The following is a 19742-nucleotide window of genomic DNA, read 5'->3' as shown; positions in this document are numbered from 1 at the left end:
TACCAACATCCCGCCAAGTTCTTTGATATATAGCTTAGTGGCCTATGCTTCACTGAAATGTTCAATGTGGCCCACATCACACTGAGCCAAAGGATGAAGATGCTTGATTTACACCCTCTGTAAAAAAAAGTTCCCACGTTCAAGTTTTGATGGTCTCGTGTCTACATATTAAACATTCATGGCATTAGATACCATGAAGTGTCATTTCCATCAAGCAAGAGATCTATCTTAGAGAATTTTCCTCCATGATTGAAAAAGTAAAATCATCATCAATGGGACTACAAGGTAATTTCCTAAAAGACAGATTTCTATTTCAGCAGAGGGTCTATCTTGGGCAGGTTTTCCTATACTAAGCAACCACTATATGGAAGTACTTTAATGAAAAAATCTGAACTTACTTTGATGTTATTCACAGACAAGTTAAGAAAACTGAGACTTAACAAATCCTTCAAGCCTAGGGAGAAAGATTTATGACAGGAACATTAAAAACAAGAATAAACAAACAGATAAGCATTGCGATTGTTTAGTTTTTTTAATGAACAAGCTCAATTTGAAATTAACTCTTTGACCATTTATAAATTCCTGAATAAACTAATCAAACAATTATGAAAGTTAAAAAGTTTTGCAACACTTTTATAAGATGCTTTGGTGTGAAGGATGAATTTCAGTCTATATTCAAACTAAGAATGGTTACTGACTTCAAAAAAGTAACTGCAAATTGACAGCACTTTGAATAACTAAAATGAAGACAGTAACATACAATATTCTCAACTTCTTATGTGAAAATCAAGAAAATTATTCAGTATTTTTTATGTGAGAAAACAGTAAGTTGAAAATACCCAAAATTTTTCATGTGAACTCAATACAGCTGGACTCTTTTCGCATTAGCAAGAGTTGAATATAAGCAGGTTCAAAGTTGTCTTTGGTTCACTATTTTAATTGCATAACAAATTTCACACTTTTTATAAGTTTGGTTTATATTAACAAATTCTTATGACTTCCTTTGCACATTTTAACAAAAAACAAAGCAATTCAAAGCCACTGGAATATTTTCAAAAAGTTGAATTTTATTAACAGAATATACCCACTGTTTTTAAAAGTTGATCAATGAAATCTCTGGCAAATGATCCTGAACCTCTATAACAGGGGGGGGGGGGAAGAGATAAACACCATTACCCGCTAAAACAATCATATTCTTTATGGGCATTGTATCATGTGTATATATTGTTTATAATTTTTGTGATTGTGTTTTTAATTGGGTTGCTGTATTTTTGAAATATATGACATCCATATTTGTTATGGGCATCCTTTTCTCAGCCCTCATTGGACGTTTTGCCTGTTGTGGCGTTGTATTTGTGTTATGTAACATGAAAGTTTATTCGGTTTCAAATAATTTTGGAATGCATAAAACCCCACCATATACCAGACGCTTACTAAAAATATGCTACTGAATGTACATCAAGCAATCAGAGTACGACAATTTAAATCGGCTTGATTTAAATCGTAACACAATTCAAATCACTTGATTAAAAAAAAAAATCATGGATTTAAATCACAAAATTTAAATTTAATTTTTTCTTTGCATAATTTCAATGATATTGAGAAGTAAAAGTAACCTAGTATGGTATGCATGTCGCTGAAATGTGTGGTAAAATCATAATTAAAAGAAGTATAGAAGATATTTGGCATAAATACAGACTTGAACTTAATCCCTAGATACAGAAAGAAAGCTGCTCTATTTCTAGGTTTTGCATGTGAAAAAAATTGCAGAAAAAATATAAGGAGTTGAACTTAGCTGAACGGCACCAAGTATTTTCAATGCATTACAATGTGGCACTAATTAAAAAACAGAAGAATAATTTTTTGTATACAGCCTTTAATTCTATGCCCTAATTGCTAGATGTTATACCAACATAAATATCATTGGGCTTTGGACTTTACTTTTCGTATTAAAATTTTGAGTGTGTTATATTTTTTTTAACCAAAACTAATTAAATATAAGAAAGAATAAAAATGTGTAAACTATGAAGCAACATCATGCAAGTCAGAAATGCATCTACAAATTATAGAATTTGTTTTATTTAGTTGATGCTGAATGGCCCCTTGGTTGTGCATGGAGTGAATTGAGATGTCTGCACCATGTGTGATACTGAGTTGTCACCACTCATTAACTTAAATGGTGGGGGGAAGAGCTCATGAATAAAAGCACTTTGCTTTATTAAAAATACAAAATTAATCGCTATGAAGTTAATTTGGGCTCAATGACCTTTCATGTCACATAAACACAAATTTTTGGCATTCATATTTTTTGCTTATAGTTTGTTTGTAGTTTATTGATTAATGCTTAATTAAATTTGAGCAATTAGGAGAAAAAAGCAGCTAGGCGATATGAAAATATGCATTCTTAATGATTAATGCAATGTTTTAATTAATAAGCAGTCAGTTAATTAAAATTAAAAAAATCCAATTTAAATAAAAAATTTCGATTTAAAAAAGATTTATTCATACCCTGCAAGCAACTGAAAACATATAATTTGTTCTGACATGGTAAACACAAAAAAGACAGAAAACAGATGCAAGGAGACTGAAGTCTAACTATTATACGAGTAAAATCAAATTTGATATCAATATAGTACAAAATATAAGTACATTTGTATATCTGGAAGCATTAAGAAAAAATTGATAAATACCTTCGATGCAAATGAGATTATTATTTGAAATACTAATATGAGTCATACGTCGACACTTGCTGACACCATACATTCGAACTATCATATTCCCATTAGCAGACAGCTTTGAAATAAATGAAAATTGAATATCAACATTAATTTTTTTTCTCCAAAATGCACACAAATCACTGAATGCAATAAGAAAAAAACCTATTGAAATGAGAAAAACTAGCTAAAATTATAAATTTTTTATCTACTGAAAAATTCTGATTTCATCAAAAAAAAAAACAAGATTTTCTGCAAGGAAGTGCTTACTTCATTATTTTCTAGAATTTTCTATTTTAAATGTCACAAGCATGGACAGAGATATGGGAAAGGTGTAGTTGACTGATCTAATGCATATACAGTAAAACCCCGGTAAGTCGTCACTTCAAGTTATCGAAAAATTACGATGGACTTGAAAGTGACAACTTAAGCGGAGTTCCGTCAGTTTTAATGTGCAATGTTATGAAAATCGTATAAATTTAAAGTAATATGACATTTATTAAAGTATGAATCAAAATAACAATATTAATAAAATTTATAGATTGCGAAAGAAAAAATAATAGCAATTTTTATCTTTTTTATCGCTTATTACTTAAATTATTGTGGTGAAATGTACTGTACACTTTGATTTATACTAGTAATTTTTAATTTAGACTAACAGAGCAACTGTTTGAATAAGTAACTTTCCTTCATAACAGAACTCTCTGTTGCACATTAATTTTACATATACATCAAATTTAATTTTAGTGTTTGAATTCTTCATCAGTAGTTCATGATGCAACTACAAAGTAATCTCGAACACTTTCGACTTGGTGGGGGGGGGGGCCCTGGGCAGGGAAAAGTAAACAAAAGACCTCAACTTGGGAAAGAATGTCTAATTTTTTTCAACAAAGATATTTTGTTTAAATTTCAAGCCATAAATTAGTAGAGTCCATGCTTTCTATGATTATTTATTATCCATGCCCGTTGCACTTTGACTTTAACTTGATTAATTTGATTCTTCGATTTACACAATTTTTGATTTCATTGCACTATATGTAATCTTTGACATATCAATTAATTTTGGTTTTGCCAGAGATGCCCTGGGGCCCCCAAGGGGGGGGGGGAGTGCTTACGTTGCTTCTTGCGTCAGAGTTTGGGTTTCTCGAAGTTTCTCCAATGGAGCCCAGGCAGAAATGAGATCTAGCTTGAACAGTCCCCAATGTTCCAAAAACCTTAGTCGGCAAAGGAACTTCCCCGGCATAACTTTCGTTACTTAAACTGTTGTGTTTGGGTATATAGGATTTTATGGTGACTTTTAAACACATGGTAATGCTGTTAACAAGCTCTTTTTTTAATGGGAGCCATAAAAATAGTCTGTTTCACTTTCTCAAACTTTTTCATAGTGAAGAGTTAACCAAAATTAGCGACGAGTAAACAAGGGTTTAATAACATTGTGGTCTATGACAGCTGGTAAGATCTGAAGAAAAATGATGACTTATTAGGGTGACGACTTAACGAGGTTTTACTGTACATGTATATGAATTGAAATCATCACCATGCCCCCAGACTTCCAAGTCAATCTCCGCCTACGGTCACAAGCAAAAATACCCTACTATATATGCCAAGGTTGGTAAGTTTTTGTCATAGTGGAAACAACCATGACAGTAAAAACCATGGGGGAAAAACAGCTCTGACGAAAATAGTTTTTGTCATATTTTTGCCAGTAGCAAAATTAAAAGAATTCAAAATTTAATTGTTTACTTTCATGAAGCAAGTTTTGAGAATCTTAATTTACTTCACAAAGGTGAAATATTTAAAACTATTTTTTTTTACTTCTGGAATCAGCTGTTTTCCTTTTAATTAGACAAAAGAGTTGAAGATAAATATGAATAAAAACCATTTTTCCCAAGCAAATAGCTTGAAAAGAAATTCTTAATAAAGCACACACACATCTTTCTTTAATAAAGCTCAACAACATAAATTGATATTAGTTGTATGACAGAGAAATGAGAGAGTAAAAAATTTGCTCTCATTTCATTAGTTTGATAAGGGTCAAAGAAGAATATTAGAAATTATTTAAATATTCCAAAGTAGGTAATATCTAAAAAAATACCATCATTGACTAAGAATACAGTATTTTGATTTCCAGCATTTATGCTGATTTTTGTCAATTTTGGCACCTCTTAAATTAAAAGCAAACATTAGATAGTTGTACAACATAATAGCTTGTTATTTTAACATTGGATGAGATAAGGACTATTTCCAAGAATTATAAAAAGAGATGGGAAAATTGGGAAATTTAGCTATACACAAGGTAAAAATTACAGCCAGGATGAAAGCATGTAAAAAAAGTAGCACAATTTAAAATTTAAATTTGCCACTTCATATAAGAACTGTTTAACAAACTTTGTGAATATGTTTATGCACTAAAAGAACAATTGAGAATGAAAATCAGATGTTTTTTTGGCATCTAGTGTTCTTCCATTATTGTTGTTAAGGGAAATGAACTTGTTAAAAACAATGCTCAAAATACACATCACTTAAATGAAATGTTCTAGAAATTGATATTATTAATATTATTGACTTCAATATTAATAGAAATATAGAAGAAAATAAATAGCAAAAAACTGTATCCACCAAAATTGTAGTTCCAATGATTGTTAATTACACATTCATCATGTAATATTGTTTCCAATTTTTTTTTTTTGATTTTTGCCTAGTTTTCCACTTTTTGTTACTGTCCCGGCAAAAATCTAAGCCTGGTATATGCAATAAATACCTTTTCCAGGTCTGGGAAACACTCCATGTTGTCCAACTTTGTAAGCTCGTTGTTGTCAAGAATGAGATGCTTGATACCAACACCATCTCTTTTATCAAGTTTCTTCAATTTTGCAGCTGACAGATCGAGTATTGTTTTCTCTAAAATAAATATAGTGTGGCTCATTTACTATTGTGGAATAACTTTTGGTAATCAAATCCAAGCATATTTCATAAATATAAATTTTTAATCTACAGCATGAGGGGAAAAAGACAAATTTTATATTAAATAAAATATTTTCATAAAAAAATCATTTTTAAATGAATGTAAAATGTTTTTTAAATATTGACGATTCGACTGTAGATTGTTTTTTTTGAAAACCTTTTGAAATTTCCTTAATCAGAATTTCCAGTTATATCAACTGATTTCGATTTGAAACAATGTATATTTACATGAAATGCAATGCATTTTGTGTGGGAAATTCGACTTTTGCGATTAAGGATAAATATATACTGTAATGATGCAGGGTTTAAGCTAGATAAAAAATTCCTTTTGTAAAAAAACGAAAATGGGGAGAAAAGCTTTAGCAAAATCTATAATGCTAATGTAATGATTGATGGTTGGATGTCTATTTGTTCCATACCTCCTGTACGCATTTTTGTAAAAATGGCTACCACTTCTTTCGCATGCGACCATAGCTTAAACCCTGGAATGATGACAAGAATGTTAAATCTGTGGCATATTTTCTAGCATAGCAGATAGGCTGATATAAATTTTAAACATTTTTTACTGTTCTCTGACTCTAATGCAGTAACTATACAAGGAAAATTTCAGACGCAAATACCTATTTTTTTAGTTGTTGTGGCAACCTGGTTACTGGGATTTGTCAAGTCCAGTTGAATGAGACTGTACAATGGACAGTCAGATCTAGATCATAACCCAGCTAATAGATCATAAAAACTGATATTTGCTAGCAGATGGCAACTGAAATGAAGGTGTCTTTCACTGTTTATACAAAGGTTTGGACAACTGGCTGTTATGAGGATGAATTCAGGAAGAGCTATTGTAAGTAAAAGTAGAGTGACATCATCTTCGAATGTGTAAGTTTTCTACGCATTCAATAGTAAGCACAGCTCTAAAGCATTTATGGAGGCACTAGCATCTTCAAAATGTTTTTACAAGCACCAAGCGCTGTGGTGGTAAGATGCTTGTCTACCACTGTGAAGGTTGATATCAGGTCCCAGGTTTGAACTGGAGGAAGATTATAGATAAGAAATTTTCTCTGACGAGCTTGAGGCAACCACTAATAAATGGCACGTTCATTTTCATCCCAACTCGTTAATGGCAGTAAATTACAGTATAGCAATGTGGCCGAAGTTTGTGTGTGATGAAGTGATATGTTTCTAGAGGGCATGCACGGTTAATGTGAAGTATTGGGTGTTAGTTGGCCATTACATTAACTTTGGCAATTAAATAGCAATAAATAAAAGATAACATGTGACTGAGGTAGAAATATGCCATAATTCTGGTGCTTTTTCCACCCCAGAGCCGTTCAACAAAGAATCTCTTTGAAAAACCTTTGTAAGGGCCACCATTCTGCGGCGCACCTGACAAAGGCAGTTAATTTTCCATAAGTGTGGTCACCGCCAATGTGGCTACTATTTTTTCACACCAATCAATCTGCCGCAAAACCAAAATTTAATTTACTACATGAAATTAATGTAATATGCGATAATGCATGATGATCAATCGGGAAATACCAATAATATGAGGGTAATGCGGTAAAATATGAAAAAAATTATACACAAAAAATTTTGAGTTAGCAAAATATGCAGTTAATTAATGCCATTTGATAATGAGTTGTCAAAACTAGCAAACACTGTATCAGCTATCAAGGTTGGCAATTTTGGCACAAAAAAAAGTTGCCGACCACACTTATGGAAAATTAACCACAAAGGTAGGCAGTGCACTGTTTGAGAACCCCTGCCCTAACCCACCGGGTTACCAAAAAAATATAAAAACCAAATTATTGTCAATTTAAGCGTGCACACATGGATGTGCACGCTTAATATGGATATTTAGGCGGGTATATTCTCTTCCTACACATTTCAAACTTGCGTACAAGAATTTCAAGAGTGTACTGGAAGCATGAAAGGTTACATTTGAAGAAAAAGTAACGTTCTCAAATGATAGAATCTACTATAACTAAGTTTAGTTCTGTAATAACACAACAGTGACACTGAGTTTTACCAGAAGTAATGTACAACCAGAATAATAGAGTGCAACAGAGTAATAGAGAGGAGAAATAGCTTTGGTATAATGGAACAGCTTCAGAACAGACGTGCTAGGAGTAGGGGGAAAACAACAACCAGTGCCACTGGCTGTAGTTTTTGACAGAAAGAACATTCTAGAACGACAACCCAGAAAAACAATGGCAACGTAGAACACAGCATGCCGGCGACTTATCGTTGGAAAAAAGTCACCAGGTTGGCGTGTCTCTTATACTGAAGCTGTTCCAGCATAATTCACCGCTTCACTTAGCAATTTTTTTCCAGCAATAGGCCTAAGTCACCAAGGTAGACATAATGGTGCTGGGTTACAGTATCTCTTGCTTTTTTGTATGCAGGTGGCGCTAGTTCCAAGGGGTTTTTAAACAGGTTCCCCCATTTGTTTGTTTGACATCTTTTAAAATTTGAAAGAGTGGTTCCATTTCATCACTTTTTTTATTTCCTTCTCCCATCTACAAGTCAGGTTAGGTTGTACCCTTTCCCCACTTTCTGTTATCATTTATAGCACATACAGTCGAGCCCAATTTAACAAATATTGTTATAACAAAGAAAATATAATTTTAACGAACACTTTTCTAATCCTCTCGATGTTCACATAGGAATGGTGCGGAATTCTTTCTGTATAAAGGGATCCCATAAAAACCTGGGGTTGCTTTATAAAGAAGTTTCGTTATAATAAAGGATTTCTCCAGTCTCTTGGAGAGAGAGTTCGTTGTAATGGGATTTGACTGTATATGCAACCCATAAAAGTTGCTCTCACTTTTAGCTGGGGAATTATTAAAATCCAGCGCTTATTTGTGTCATATTTCTCATGTTTTGTTTAGAAGGTGATATTTTTTATTATTATGCGTGTTGATTTTCAATGCTGGTGATTTTTTGGCGTCCACAGCGTCAGTAAGGGACTTAGTGACTTTTCATCTAACGTGTTTGGCGGCGAAAAAGAAAGTCGCCAAGTAGAGGTTATGTTAAAGCTGTTCTCGAATTTTATGAGGCATTTTTAAAAAAAAACAGCCCAAAGCTGAAAATTAAAGCTGATTTGACATTCAGTGGCGTCGGAAGTGTTTTCAAACTCGTGGGTGCTAGTCTTGAGCTTTAAGTAGGAAATTTTGATTTGTGAATCAATTGCGAGGGTGCTCGGATCCATGCCACAAATTATCGTGGGCGCTGGAGCACCCATAGTACATCCGTTTCCGTCGCCACTGGATTTGACATTCAGTGGCGTAAGTCACGGAAATTCGTCAAAACAGAACACAACCTCGAGATCTAAACGACTTTAAGAAGCATAATTCCGTGATATTTTGTATAGTTTTACTCGGCAACAAAATTTACACTTTATTTTAATAATTTTTGTGGTTTTTCTCAAAGGAATTAAGCATTTTTGAAAGAAATTAAAAGGAAATAATTTGTATACTAACCACTGGCCGCCATATTTAAACAACCGCCAGCCATCGACTGCACTGATTTACGGTTGACAAATTTTTCTCACGGTTAATGTTATTCTCATTGGATAAAAAAAAAATTTAGGTGAAAGCATTTAAAGATGGCGCAACTAATATAGGAAAAAAAATTTGACACTGATAAACATTTTTTGTCCACATGCTAAATTTTATATACTTAGAACTATTCCAATTATCTTTGGACTCTATTATTATTATTATTAAGTTCAGGGGGGGGGGATTGAAATACTGAGCGACCCTTAAAAAAGGGGGAAAACATATATATATTCATTTCCACGTTTCTTTAAATCTAGATTTGTTTATTTCATGAAGTCGCGCAGGAAGTCGCCATATTGGTTAATTTAGACACGGTTTTCATGTCCCTCAAAGAAAGAGGAAGATATCACGTGATACAAAAAGCCTCATTCAAGAAAACCCGGGCAGCGCCGGGAATTATAGGTAGTTATTAATACGCTTTGATGCCAACGTTTGCTGCTTTTTCATGGATGTAAAGTTCTGATGTGCTGATCATATTTTTTCCAGGAAAAATACAAGATTGTAAATCGCCAAAAAGATGCCAAAAATGAGCAAAGTTGCTAACAATCACTAAAAAATTATTGAAAAATCATCAATGGCTGGAAAGATAGGACTTCTGTAAATTTTAGTGCATAAAAATATGTAAAAAAGCGTAGTTTCACGAGAAAAGGGAAAAAAATTTCATAAAAGAAAGTCGGGATGTCCAAAATTATGCAAAAATACAGAAATGTCCTAGGAAATGCAGGATATATGGTCATATAGATTATAAATCCGATCTTCTAAAACATGATGGTTTCGTTTATTATGTTTAATTTGTGTTATGAATATATACTATATTATACACCTACACATTAAACATTACATTTTACACATGTATTAAAACATTTATTCCATTTTAAAAATTTCCGATACAAATTTTTCGCAGCTCTGAGACTCGATATCATTACCCAGGTCTTTCTGCATCTCCATGGTCATGCCCTGAACGCACACACTTCTGTCAGTTGTCTTTTTTGTTGTTTCCTAAGTGGCAACGAGAGCTACCTGTTTAACTAGGGAAGGAAGCCAAAAAGCAATACAAGATGAAGTAAAACATTTATTAATTTCAATCTTTTTCAATCCATCTCAATTAGAGATTTTGGCGATGAAATTTATAATTTATATGAATTTGAAGTTATTTTCTTGTTTTTCAGGATCGAACTTTGCGCGTTCAGCGGGTACAAAATTTACCCTGGTCATGGGAAACGGATGATCAAAACAGACGGGAAAGTAAGCAATAATTTTCAATTTTTCATTCCTGTTGTTTATTTGATGCGCATAATTTTTGTTCGAGCACTGGAAACAATCTGAAGCAGTGGATCCTTGCGCTCTATATACTAATGATCAATCGCCCTAGGCCGATGAGCTCTACCTCTGTGTGGTTTGTTGTATAGTGAGGGCCATAGAAAACTCGTAAAAATGAGATAGGGTTACGTATTTTTAAAATAAAAGGTAAATTTATGGGCAGGTATTTATAACCAGGTGGGGGAGGCCCTTCAGAAAAAAAATAAGTAAGTAAATGAGCGTATAATGCTCTTATAGGCAAGCTCCCTGTATAAGCCATCTACAGCAAGGAGTTGTCACATTTTAACCCCTGCTAACAAATGGCCATGGACTCGTTTGAAGTTGTATTTTTCCGCGTGCCATGAACTGGGTAGGACCATTTTGCATTATCACGAATGTGTAACTATTATACTGTGGATTTGTGTTGATTCCTAATACATGATATACCATTTTGTGAGTTTTTGATATTGTTGAAACACAGTTGGCACATTAATTCCTCCTCGGTCAATCTAGTATCAAAAGAACTTTGAATCTCATGTATCTACTCCCAAGGTACCTCTTAACTTCCGGAACGAAACAGTTTAAACCGCTTTTCTCTTGCTTAACTCCTTTGCGGCATTTTCTTCCGAAATAGTGTAGTTTCGTCAGCGTTAAACACCTGCTGAGGTGCATAACCCTTCTCTTTAATAATTTTCTACAAAGTCTTTGGAAATTTTCTAGCTGCCTCCTGGTCGGCAGTGGCTTGATCGCCAGTGGTTTTTACATTGCGGAATCCGAATCGTCTCTTATACCTATGAAACAACCTTCACTTGTATAAAATTATGATGAAATAAATAGACGTTTCACCAGCTATTTCCTTTTAGAAGAGTAAAATTTTTCGCCTTTTCTGTTTTAATATTACAATCAATTGGAATACCTTTTTTGTGCCAGTCTTGTATTCACAAAAAACAGCATTTTCGGTACGAGAAACAGATCCGTAGGCGCTGCATGGTTTCGACTGCAGCTACAGATACGGCTTAACAAATTTCAGATTTCTTTTTCCTGATATATCTCCCCGTAGATTTGTTGATTCTGTAATAGTGGACCATAGCAGGTATTGTTTTACTTACACCAAGCATAGTCAATATATTAAATTTTTCTTGTCAAGTTTTCACTTATATTTACCTTTTCAAAGCATTATCAGTGGCACTAGAAGAACGAACTATCCTAAACAAGCACAACTCAAATTTTGTAAACAAAACACGAGAATGACGATTGCTGAGTGCTGTCAAAAAAATTCAATGAAGGAAAGAAAACCGCAAATACGGGGGCCCGACTGTATGTTGCCAATGCCATCTTCCTTTGTGTGGAAACATGTTTTAGATCAAGGGTATGCTTCCGGATCACTCAAGTACAGCTTCAGCTAGAAATTAAATTTTACTTTATTAGTCTGGGGCAGTGGGTGACAAACTCATTAGTCAACACAGCCAAACATCAACAGTACAGCTATTGAAATTTCTTTTGAGAGCCAATTTTTTTAAAACTTAAACTATATAGGTAGGTACATTATTATTAACTTAATTAGGGTACTCCTTAGCTGGCTTTTGCTAAAAACACGTCCTCGATCTGATTGAGGTACGTTCGCTGAGGTCAACCCCCTTTAGACTTTCCCATTCACACTCGTCTTGTATATGACCGATGTTTTATGGGGATGGAGAGAGGTGGGCACAGGAGAGTCATCATGAGAGGTGGTGGCCCAGGAGCGTTGTCTTCTATGATCTGGCCGGGTAGAACTTGACGTTCCTTTTGTATGGAAAACATTGCATGCCTTCCCCCCTTGTTCTGAGAGGAGACTCTTCTTCCCCAAAGCAGAATATGCTGAAGTCTGCGACGTACGTCACAGAACAATCAGTGCTATTGCAGAACAATCGGGAAGAATTTTAAGAAAAATGTGGAAAACACTATTATGGGAACTGCAGAATATTTCCAGTCAGTCGAGGGCTCATTGCAGAACAATGGAAAACATTCTGCTTTATGGCTCATCTTTTGCATCTATCTGTTCTCCAGTACCTTAAGTGCCTTGTTTTCGATAAGTTTTTTCAGAACTTTTTAGTTTCGACTCATCTGATTGGTTGCGGAAGTGTCACATGACAGCAGTGTCAGGCTTTTGGCAAGAGCCTGCGAAAAAGATTACTCATGAGAGAAGGGAAAGGAGCAAGAACAAAATGGCCAAAATGTGTCTCAATCAGTGCCGTCTAAACGCATGGGGCCCACGTGGGCCCCTCAGAGAAATTAGAACTGGTTAACTGGTTTAAGTTTTCAAAATTTTGTCGGTTAGGGCCTCAGAAAAATCACTTGGCCCGGGGCCTCATCATGTTCTTAAGACAGCCCTGGTCTAAACATGATTTTTCAAAAATCAGGAGTTTTCGTGCTCCCGTGGGTGGTATTTTGTGGAAGAGTCACACTCTAGGGGCCAAAGAGCCTCATGTGGTTTGCGAGTCGCAGTTTGCCGACCAGTGGTCTGAGGCATAGGCATATGCAGCATTTTTTTTTTCAAGGGGTTTCAATTTTTTGAAGGGGGTTTTAAAGTTTTTCCTGCAAAATAACACTATAATCTCGGCTTTAGGGGGATTAGAATCCCAAAACCCCCTTTTGTGTACGCCAATGGTCTTAAGCATGTATCATTATGGCATCCTCTCACAATTTTTTTGAATGGGAAAGAGTAAACTCTGTACCCTTCCTGGTCCAGTGCTCGGGACAAGACGCCTCGTGAACTGAATAGGGCCATTTCACATCTACAGAAATTTATTAACTATCGTTTGAGTCAATTCCTAATGCAGTGAAACGTGCGTGTAATGATACTGCGTAACAATATTTTCTTCGGTTCCCGCAGAATTCTTGTTTGAAAGGATATAGCGCAAATGCTTAAACTGTCTACAATGATAACCTATCTATAACCAAAAAATTTTCTATGCCCTTAAAGTATCGGGATAGACAGGTTTTCTTCCTCTGTTCTTTTGGTGCTTTTCTTAAATCAGCTCTGTTAAGCAGAAATTTGGGCTCGTTTCCTAGACCCTTCAGAAAATTTAGAATCCGAAAAATAGTACTTTCACAAAATACAGATTAACGAAACCATTAATTTGAAATTTAATTTTTTTTTGTACAAAGTTAACTAGATTGTTTCGCTTTGCATAAAATTATGAATCGTTTTCACAAAAACAGCCCTGTAAAAAATTCTAGATACACCCCTGTGAATGTAAAATCATCCTGACGTAATGTGATAAAACAAATGCTGATATTTGCTGACCCTTTTTTCTTTCAGGTGTTCCAATTTTTGAATGCAAAATGTGAAGCTTCTCACCTGATGAAGAGGAATCCAAGGAAAATCACCTGGACTGTTCTCTACAGGAGGAAGCATAAGAAGGGTATCGAAGAAGAGACGAGTAAGAAAAGGACCCGTCGTACTGCCAAATTTCAAAGGGCTATCGTAGGTGCCAGCTTGAGTGACATCATGGCCAAACGGAATATGAAGCCTGAGGTCAGAAAAGCCCAGAGAGATCAAGCTGTAAGGTGTGTTAAAAATGTTTTTTAAAGACATGTTTTGCATTTTGATAATGTCTGATATTTTATGTTAATGACCCCAAAGCAGAATACGCCGTAATCTGTGACGTACATTGCAGAGCAATCAATGCTACTGCAGAACAATCTGGAAGAATTTTAAGAACAATGTAGAAAACAGTATTATTGGAACTATCACTGCAGAACAATGCAAAACATTCTGCTTTGGGCCTAATGAATGGCGTGTTCCAAATATCTGATGAGCAGCAAGTTAATAACCCTGGATCTGTGTATTTCATACATTTGTTTTCCAGACCCTTCACGTGATGTAAATTTTTGCCATTGCATCAAATCAGAAAAATTTTTCATTTCTGGGGGGGGGGGGGGTAAAATTCACCAAACAACCAGAATCAATTCAGCAGGGTTAGCACAGTGTTTACTGCTGATTGTTTTTACCAGTAGTGGTTTTTATAGCCATGATAAGAACACGTTTTTTTCACCTTGGGAAAACTCATCTCTCTTCAGAGAAAAAAAACAGTTTCTGCTATTTAAAAAAAATTATCTACTCATTGTTTTTCTGAAGAAAATGCACAATTTGTATGTCTTAATTGTTTTCTGAATTTTTCTCAGGGTTTATCGGCTATAGAGTAACACTTATATATATAATAAACTAATATCTTATTACAGAGTGTGTGTGTTCAAGAAAATTCTCATGCGATGCGTTCATGGAAACTAAAAAATTTATATTGGCACCCCTGAAATTTTCTTTGTGTGATTAATAGCTGGGGCAAATTGAGCTTGACTCTTAAAATATTTGGTTGGTTAGGTTTTATCTTGATTTGTCTAATCGCCCCACCCGCCTTGGACACTTATCTGCTCTGTGCCTGGGTGAAGGCCATCATTCAGTATAAGAATTACGCAATGCTAAGCACTGCCATTCACACATCTCCACTCTGAGCACCATCACCACAATGAATCAATGTATTGTTAAGTGATGGTGCAGTGTTGGAGGAGAAAGAAAGAGCACAAATATGTATGCGTTAAACTTCATTTTTCGCTTAAACTTCAAAACCCACACATTACCATTTTTGAGAATAGATGCAGAGCCGCAACTGGAAGGGTGGAGGGACAGGCAGGTCTAGTGTCCTGGGCTCTGGGCTAGAGGTGGGACGGGGACACCGAATTCGCCCTTTATAACTGCTTCTACATTACATGGGTGTGTCAAAATATGTGCTTGATAGTTAAATGGCGACAGATCAGAGTGGTGGACCATGAGGGAGGGAAAATGAAATAATTTATAATTTTACCAGGAAAACCAAAGTATGCATAGGGAGTCAGAAAAAAAGTGTCTGAGAGAATGTAATTTGCTTTAAATTTTATCAGAAGATATTGAAAGTGCTAAGATTTATTAATGAAATGTGAAATCAATCGGAAGGGAATTTATAGATTGATTTATTAGTAAATATATAAATGTGTGCCTCCAACTGTTAATTAAAGTGGATCCTGCTTACAGCGTTTTTAAAAAAACTATCATGGAAAAACGTTGTAAATAGGAAACACTTTAAACGGGAAATCTTAATGAGAATTACTTATTGTTTGGACCACGAAAATAAATTGTACTAAGTGGAAAAATGTTCTAAATGGGAGAAACGTTATAAGCTGGATCAACAGCAATGACAACAGTTCAGAGCAATGAGAGAGAAAATTCTGATTGAAGGGGCGATGGAACAAAAAATCTGGGAAACTATGATATAAATCGCGATATATGTATCCAATGTTTATTTTAAAAATATCATATTTTCGGTTAAAAATGATTTGATATTTTCATTGGGCAAATGAATTCTTCAATCATAAAATAGTTCATCTGTGAACAAATAAATTAATTCAAAAGTAAAAATATTCAGTTGAGAATGGGCAATATATCATCAATTAGTGAGCTGATATCAGCTGAGAAGGGTGATATTTTCAGTCAAGAATGGGTGATTTCAGCTGAGAAGGGTGATATTTTCAGTCAAGAATGGGTGATTTCAGCTGAGAAGGGTGATTGATATATTTTCTGTCTAGAATGGGCTGATGAAAGTGAAGAATGAAAATATAAAAAAATTTATACTGTGCTATAGTGAAGTAACTATTGTAATTTGACTGGGTCCTAGAGAACTCAATTCATTGGAAAAATCTATTGTATTGCGACACACTATACTGTGTCAAAAACCAGAAATTGCTGGTGAAGGAGGTCCAACAATGCACCTCAACTTGGTAATGACCCAGGTTCTGCAACAATCTGGACTCTATTAACCGGGAGAAGGATGTCAATAATTCATGGTGACTGATTGTGCTTTTATTTTTAAAATAAAGCTTAGATGTATAAGTAACATAAAATTTTTTCTTTTTTTTAGGGCGGCAAAGGAAAAGCAACGAGCTGCCAAGGCACAGAAAAAGGCCACTGCTGCACCTGCCAAGGTAAATTTTTCATTAATACAGCATTTGGATGATTCATATGCTTTTCAATGATCCAGGTGTTTTTTAGAATGCTTCCTTAGCATTTGAAAAATATTGTTTTTATAGAATTTTGTTGTCTTGAAGATTAGGAATATTTATTAAATATATGCATGAGGGTGGTTCGTAAAGTAACAATACATTGAAGCAGGGCTGGCAAACCCGAGGCACCAGGTCGTCTTGGCTACTAAAAAATTAGTATTGGCGCCTAAAATTTTCTAGTAATTAATTTTAATTTTTGTATAGTTACTAAACAGCAGGCTGAGAGCAGCACAAAATGTTTGGTATTTGTAGCAGCATATCTGCCGACATGAAAGTGGGTCACTATGCCCTGAAAATGTCAGAAGCATTAGTTTGGACCTTTTTCTTCGGGAAAAAATTGTTCCAAGCCCTGCATTATAGTTATATATAGCGTTTTGGCAGAAAAGTAGTTTTTAGTGTGTACATTGGCAATGAAGTTGCAGTATGGTGCTGATAGATTTCTATGGCCTTTGTGGGGGCAGAAACTAATACCATAGCTGCCAAGTCTCCCGATTTTTTCGGGAATCTCCCGAATTTTAGCTTCATCGCTCGACATCCCGAAAAGTTCTTAAATCTCCCGAATTTTTACGAAAATCACAAAAATCCCTAGTTGTCCCTTAAAATTCCCTACTTCATTAAAAAAAATCCCCGCTTATGAAAACAATCCCTAAGGAATTTCTTGTGGGGCATCTTTTTTTCCCTTTCGAAATGACGTCACACGTCGTAAATGGGGAAATTCCCTTTTTAAGGAAGTTTTACAAACCCTCTGATGGTAACAAGAAAGTTGTTTGTCTTATCGTGCAGGGAAATGGCTTAGCAGCCAATAGTCCTGGATAATAATTGAAGATTATAGTCACGCGCATGTGGTCAAAATTTCTTTTGTTATAACGTGCCATATAACAAAACACGAATACTGATAAGCAAAAACATATTTAATCAATTTTAAAGATACTTATTCCGATGAATTTCCTTTCATCAAACGTTCCAGAAGAGGGCCGACTTTTCCTTTTTGTACAAGTTGTGTTACGGACATAAACATCGGTCATGGAAAGACTGCCATCATCAGTCGTGAAGTGAAAAAAAAACATCAAGCAAGTGTCACAAAAAGTCAGTGTTCTTCAAAAATTGACGGTGTTTTCCTTCATCTTCCGATGATTTTGGGGTCATTCGCTCAGAATGTTTGTTCACAGCGTTTCTGATTGAACACTATTTATTTTTACATCATTGAAGTTTTGGCCTCCAATTTCACTTGTTTTTTTGCGTAGGAATTTTATTCCCAAGGGTTTAACTTCCATGTGTGTAAAATCCCTATTTTAATTTGACTTCAGTTTTTGAGTAGGTATTTTATTCCCTACGCTCTAACTTTTATATTTGGAAAATCCCTATTTTATTTGGAAAAATCCCTATTATATTTATTAGGGAGTGGTTTTAGCATAAAATACGGGTTTGCGCGAAAATCTCCCGAATTTTCATTTTCAAAAGTTGGCAGCTATGTAATACCCAGACCAAATGAATGTTGGAGCATAATTATTGTCTTGTGCCTTATCAAGCATTTTTCTTCTGTGTATTAGATTGGAAAAGTGTTATCCAAAAATATAATTTTGGAGAGTAATTTCACTCTCAAAAATTTTGAGGGGTGTTTTTGGGAAAAGATGGGAATTATTTTTTATAATTGGGGGGGGGGGAGAAAGGAAATTTTTTTTTTTTGAAAGAATATTTTTTTAGATATTTTCCTTTATTTAAGATTTTTAAACACAGTACAAAACATGTAGGGGCTAAGCAAGCTTGTAAGCCCATAAAACAATATCAGATACATATCTGTCAGCATAAATAATAACGAGAGAAAAAAAAACAATAAAAAAACGTGAAATAAAAGATATAAAACACGCTCAATATAAAGTTCGGGGGGGAGTAAAATTGAATTTTGATGCTTAAATCATGCATCTATATGTGTATTGACGAACACTGGATTGGACTAATAAAATTTAGTTATAACATCTTGGAGGGAGCATAGTATCACTAATATTCCTCCCAAAGAACATGGCTATGTTCATTGGCATACACAGGGAATGGGTATACCCCCCCCCTCCCCCAGCTGAGATTTTGGTGTTGCTTTTATAGTAAAAAAAAACAAAACCAATCCCAATTCCTTTCGGGAAAAAAATTATGAGAAAGTTTTGCCAACTAGCCTATGGCTATGTTGGAAAGTAGAAATACACTTATTCATTTGAACTGAAAATTAATGAGATGCACATGTGCGTAATTATCATCAAATTCACTCCTTATCTATTTGGCTGTTTTCCTTAGATATAAAAAAATTTTGTGATAGACATTTTTTTCTTGTCTATATGAATGTATTTTTTTGTTTTTGTAAAAGTTATAATTGTATCAGAGTACTCAAAGTTGCCATTTGTTGTTATAGGTACAGAAAGTCATGCAAAAGCAGAAAGCGTCAAAACCAGTTCAGGTCAAAGCACCTCGTGTTGGAGGAAAACGATAACTTTTTTTAAAAATTGACCTGTATATTAAAAGTAATTAAATGTATAAATGCGTCCAACTCATTTTTTTATCTTCTGTTTTATTTTGAATTTTGTAATGTGTATTATGCTGGAATAAATTCATATTTCAGCATGTTTTGTTTTAATGTGAACTTCAGTATTGGAAATATGAGGGTGGCTCAAACCCAATACCCAGGGTTGGGTTTGACTGATAAAAACCTGGTAAATACAGTTAGCCTTTATGTGTGTTGATAATATCAGGGCTCCCACTTCCTCTGTTTTTTCCCCCCTCAACAAATGTTAACATTTGTTAAAAATCAAATGATAAAATTTGTGCAATTGATTTTGATTGAGGAGGGAGTTGCAGATATATTGCCAAATAATACAAATGGAGTACATTGAAATTAGTGATTCTGCCAAAGCAGAAATTGTATCATTTTTAAGGTTATTTGGGGGAAGGGGTGTTCTTATATGCTTCAAAGCAGAATGTTTTGCATCGTTCTGCAATGAACCCTCTGCTGACTGGAAATGTTCTACAGAAGAAATTCCCATACAACAATGTTTTCTACATTTTACTTAATTAAAATTCTTCCAGATTGTTCTGCAGATTCATTGTAAGTCATAGTTTTCTGTATATTCTGCTTTGGAGTGTATAT

General features: G+C 34.6%; 2 protein-coding genes across 3 annotated transcripts in view; one reads left to right on the top strand and one right to left on the bottom strand.

Moving 5' to 3' along the window:
• Cep97 (centrosomal protein 97kDa) overlaps positions 1-9224 on the bottom strand; it is a 34377-nt gene extending 25153 nt beyond the window's left edge. For both annotated transcript variants that reach the window (XM_089236251.1, XM_089236250.1), the window contains exons 1-4: positions 9158-9224; positions 5476-5615; positions 2691-2793; positions 399-454 (exon numbers count right to left, since the gene is read on the bottom strand). In XM_089236251.1, coding sequence (XP_089092377.1) covers positions 399-454; positions 2691-2793; positions 5476-5615; positions 9158-9191 — 333 coding nt within the window. In that variant the 5' untranslated portion in view covers positions 9192-9224. The remainder of the gene's footprint in view (positions 1-398; positions 455-2690; positions 2794-5475; positions 5616-9157) is intronic.
• A 969-nt stretch (positions 9225-10193) lies between these two features.
• Positions 10194-19149, top strand: RpL24 (ribosomal protein L24). Its single transcript, XM_089236249.1, has 5 exons — positions 10194-10298; positions 10405-10480; positions 13836-14083; positions 16468-16531; positions 19011-19149. The coding sequence occupies exons 1-5, from the start codon at positions 10294-10296 to the stop codon at positions 19086-19088; spliced, it is 471 nt and encodes a 156-aa protein (XP_089092375.1). The 5' UTR covers positions 10194-10293; the 3' UTR covers positions 19089-19149.
• Positions 19150-19742: the final 593 nt, after the last annotated feature.

Source organism: Pholcus phalangioides, unplaced genomic scaffold, assembly GCF_987345545.1.
Source record: "Pholcus phalangioides strain wild (caught in Gottingen) unplaced genomic scaffold, Ppha-v1.0 ptg000009l_1, whole genome shotgun sequence".
Lineage (NCBI taxonomy): Eukaryota > Metazoa > Arthropoda > Arachnida > Araneae > Pholcidae > Pholcus > Pholcus phalangioides.
This window is presented reverse-complemented; position numbering and strand designations above follow the sequence as displayed.

What these genes read in the sequence shown, in the direction of transcription:
- RpL24 (XM_089236249.1), top strand. An exon ending in TGATCAAAACAGACGGGAAA is followed by an intron (nt 10,481 to 13,835) that starts GTAAGCAATAAT and finishes TTTTTCTTTCAG; the next exon opens with GTGTTCCAATTTTTGAATGC. An exon ending in CAGAGAGATCAAGCTGTAAG is followed by an intron (nt 14,084 to 16,467) that starts GTGTGTTAAAAA and finishes TCTTTTTTTTAG; the next exon opens with GGCGGCAAAGGAAAAGCAAC.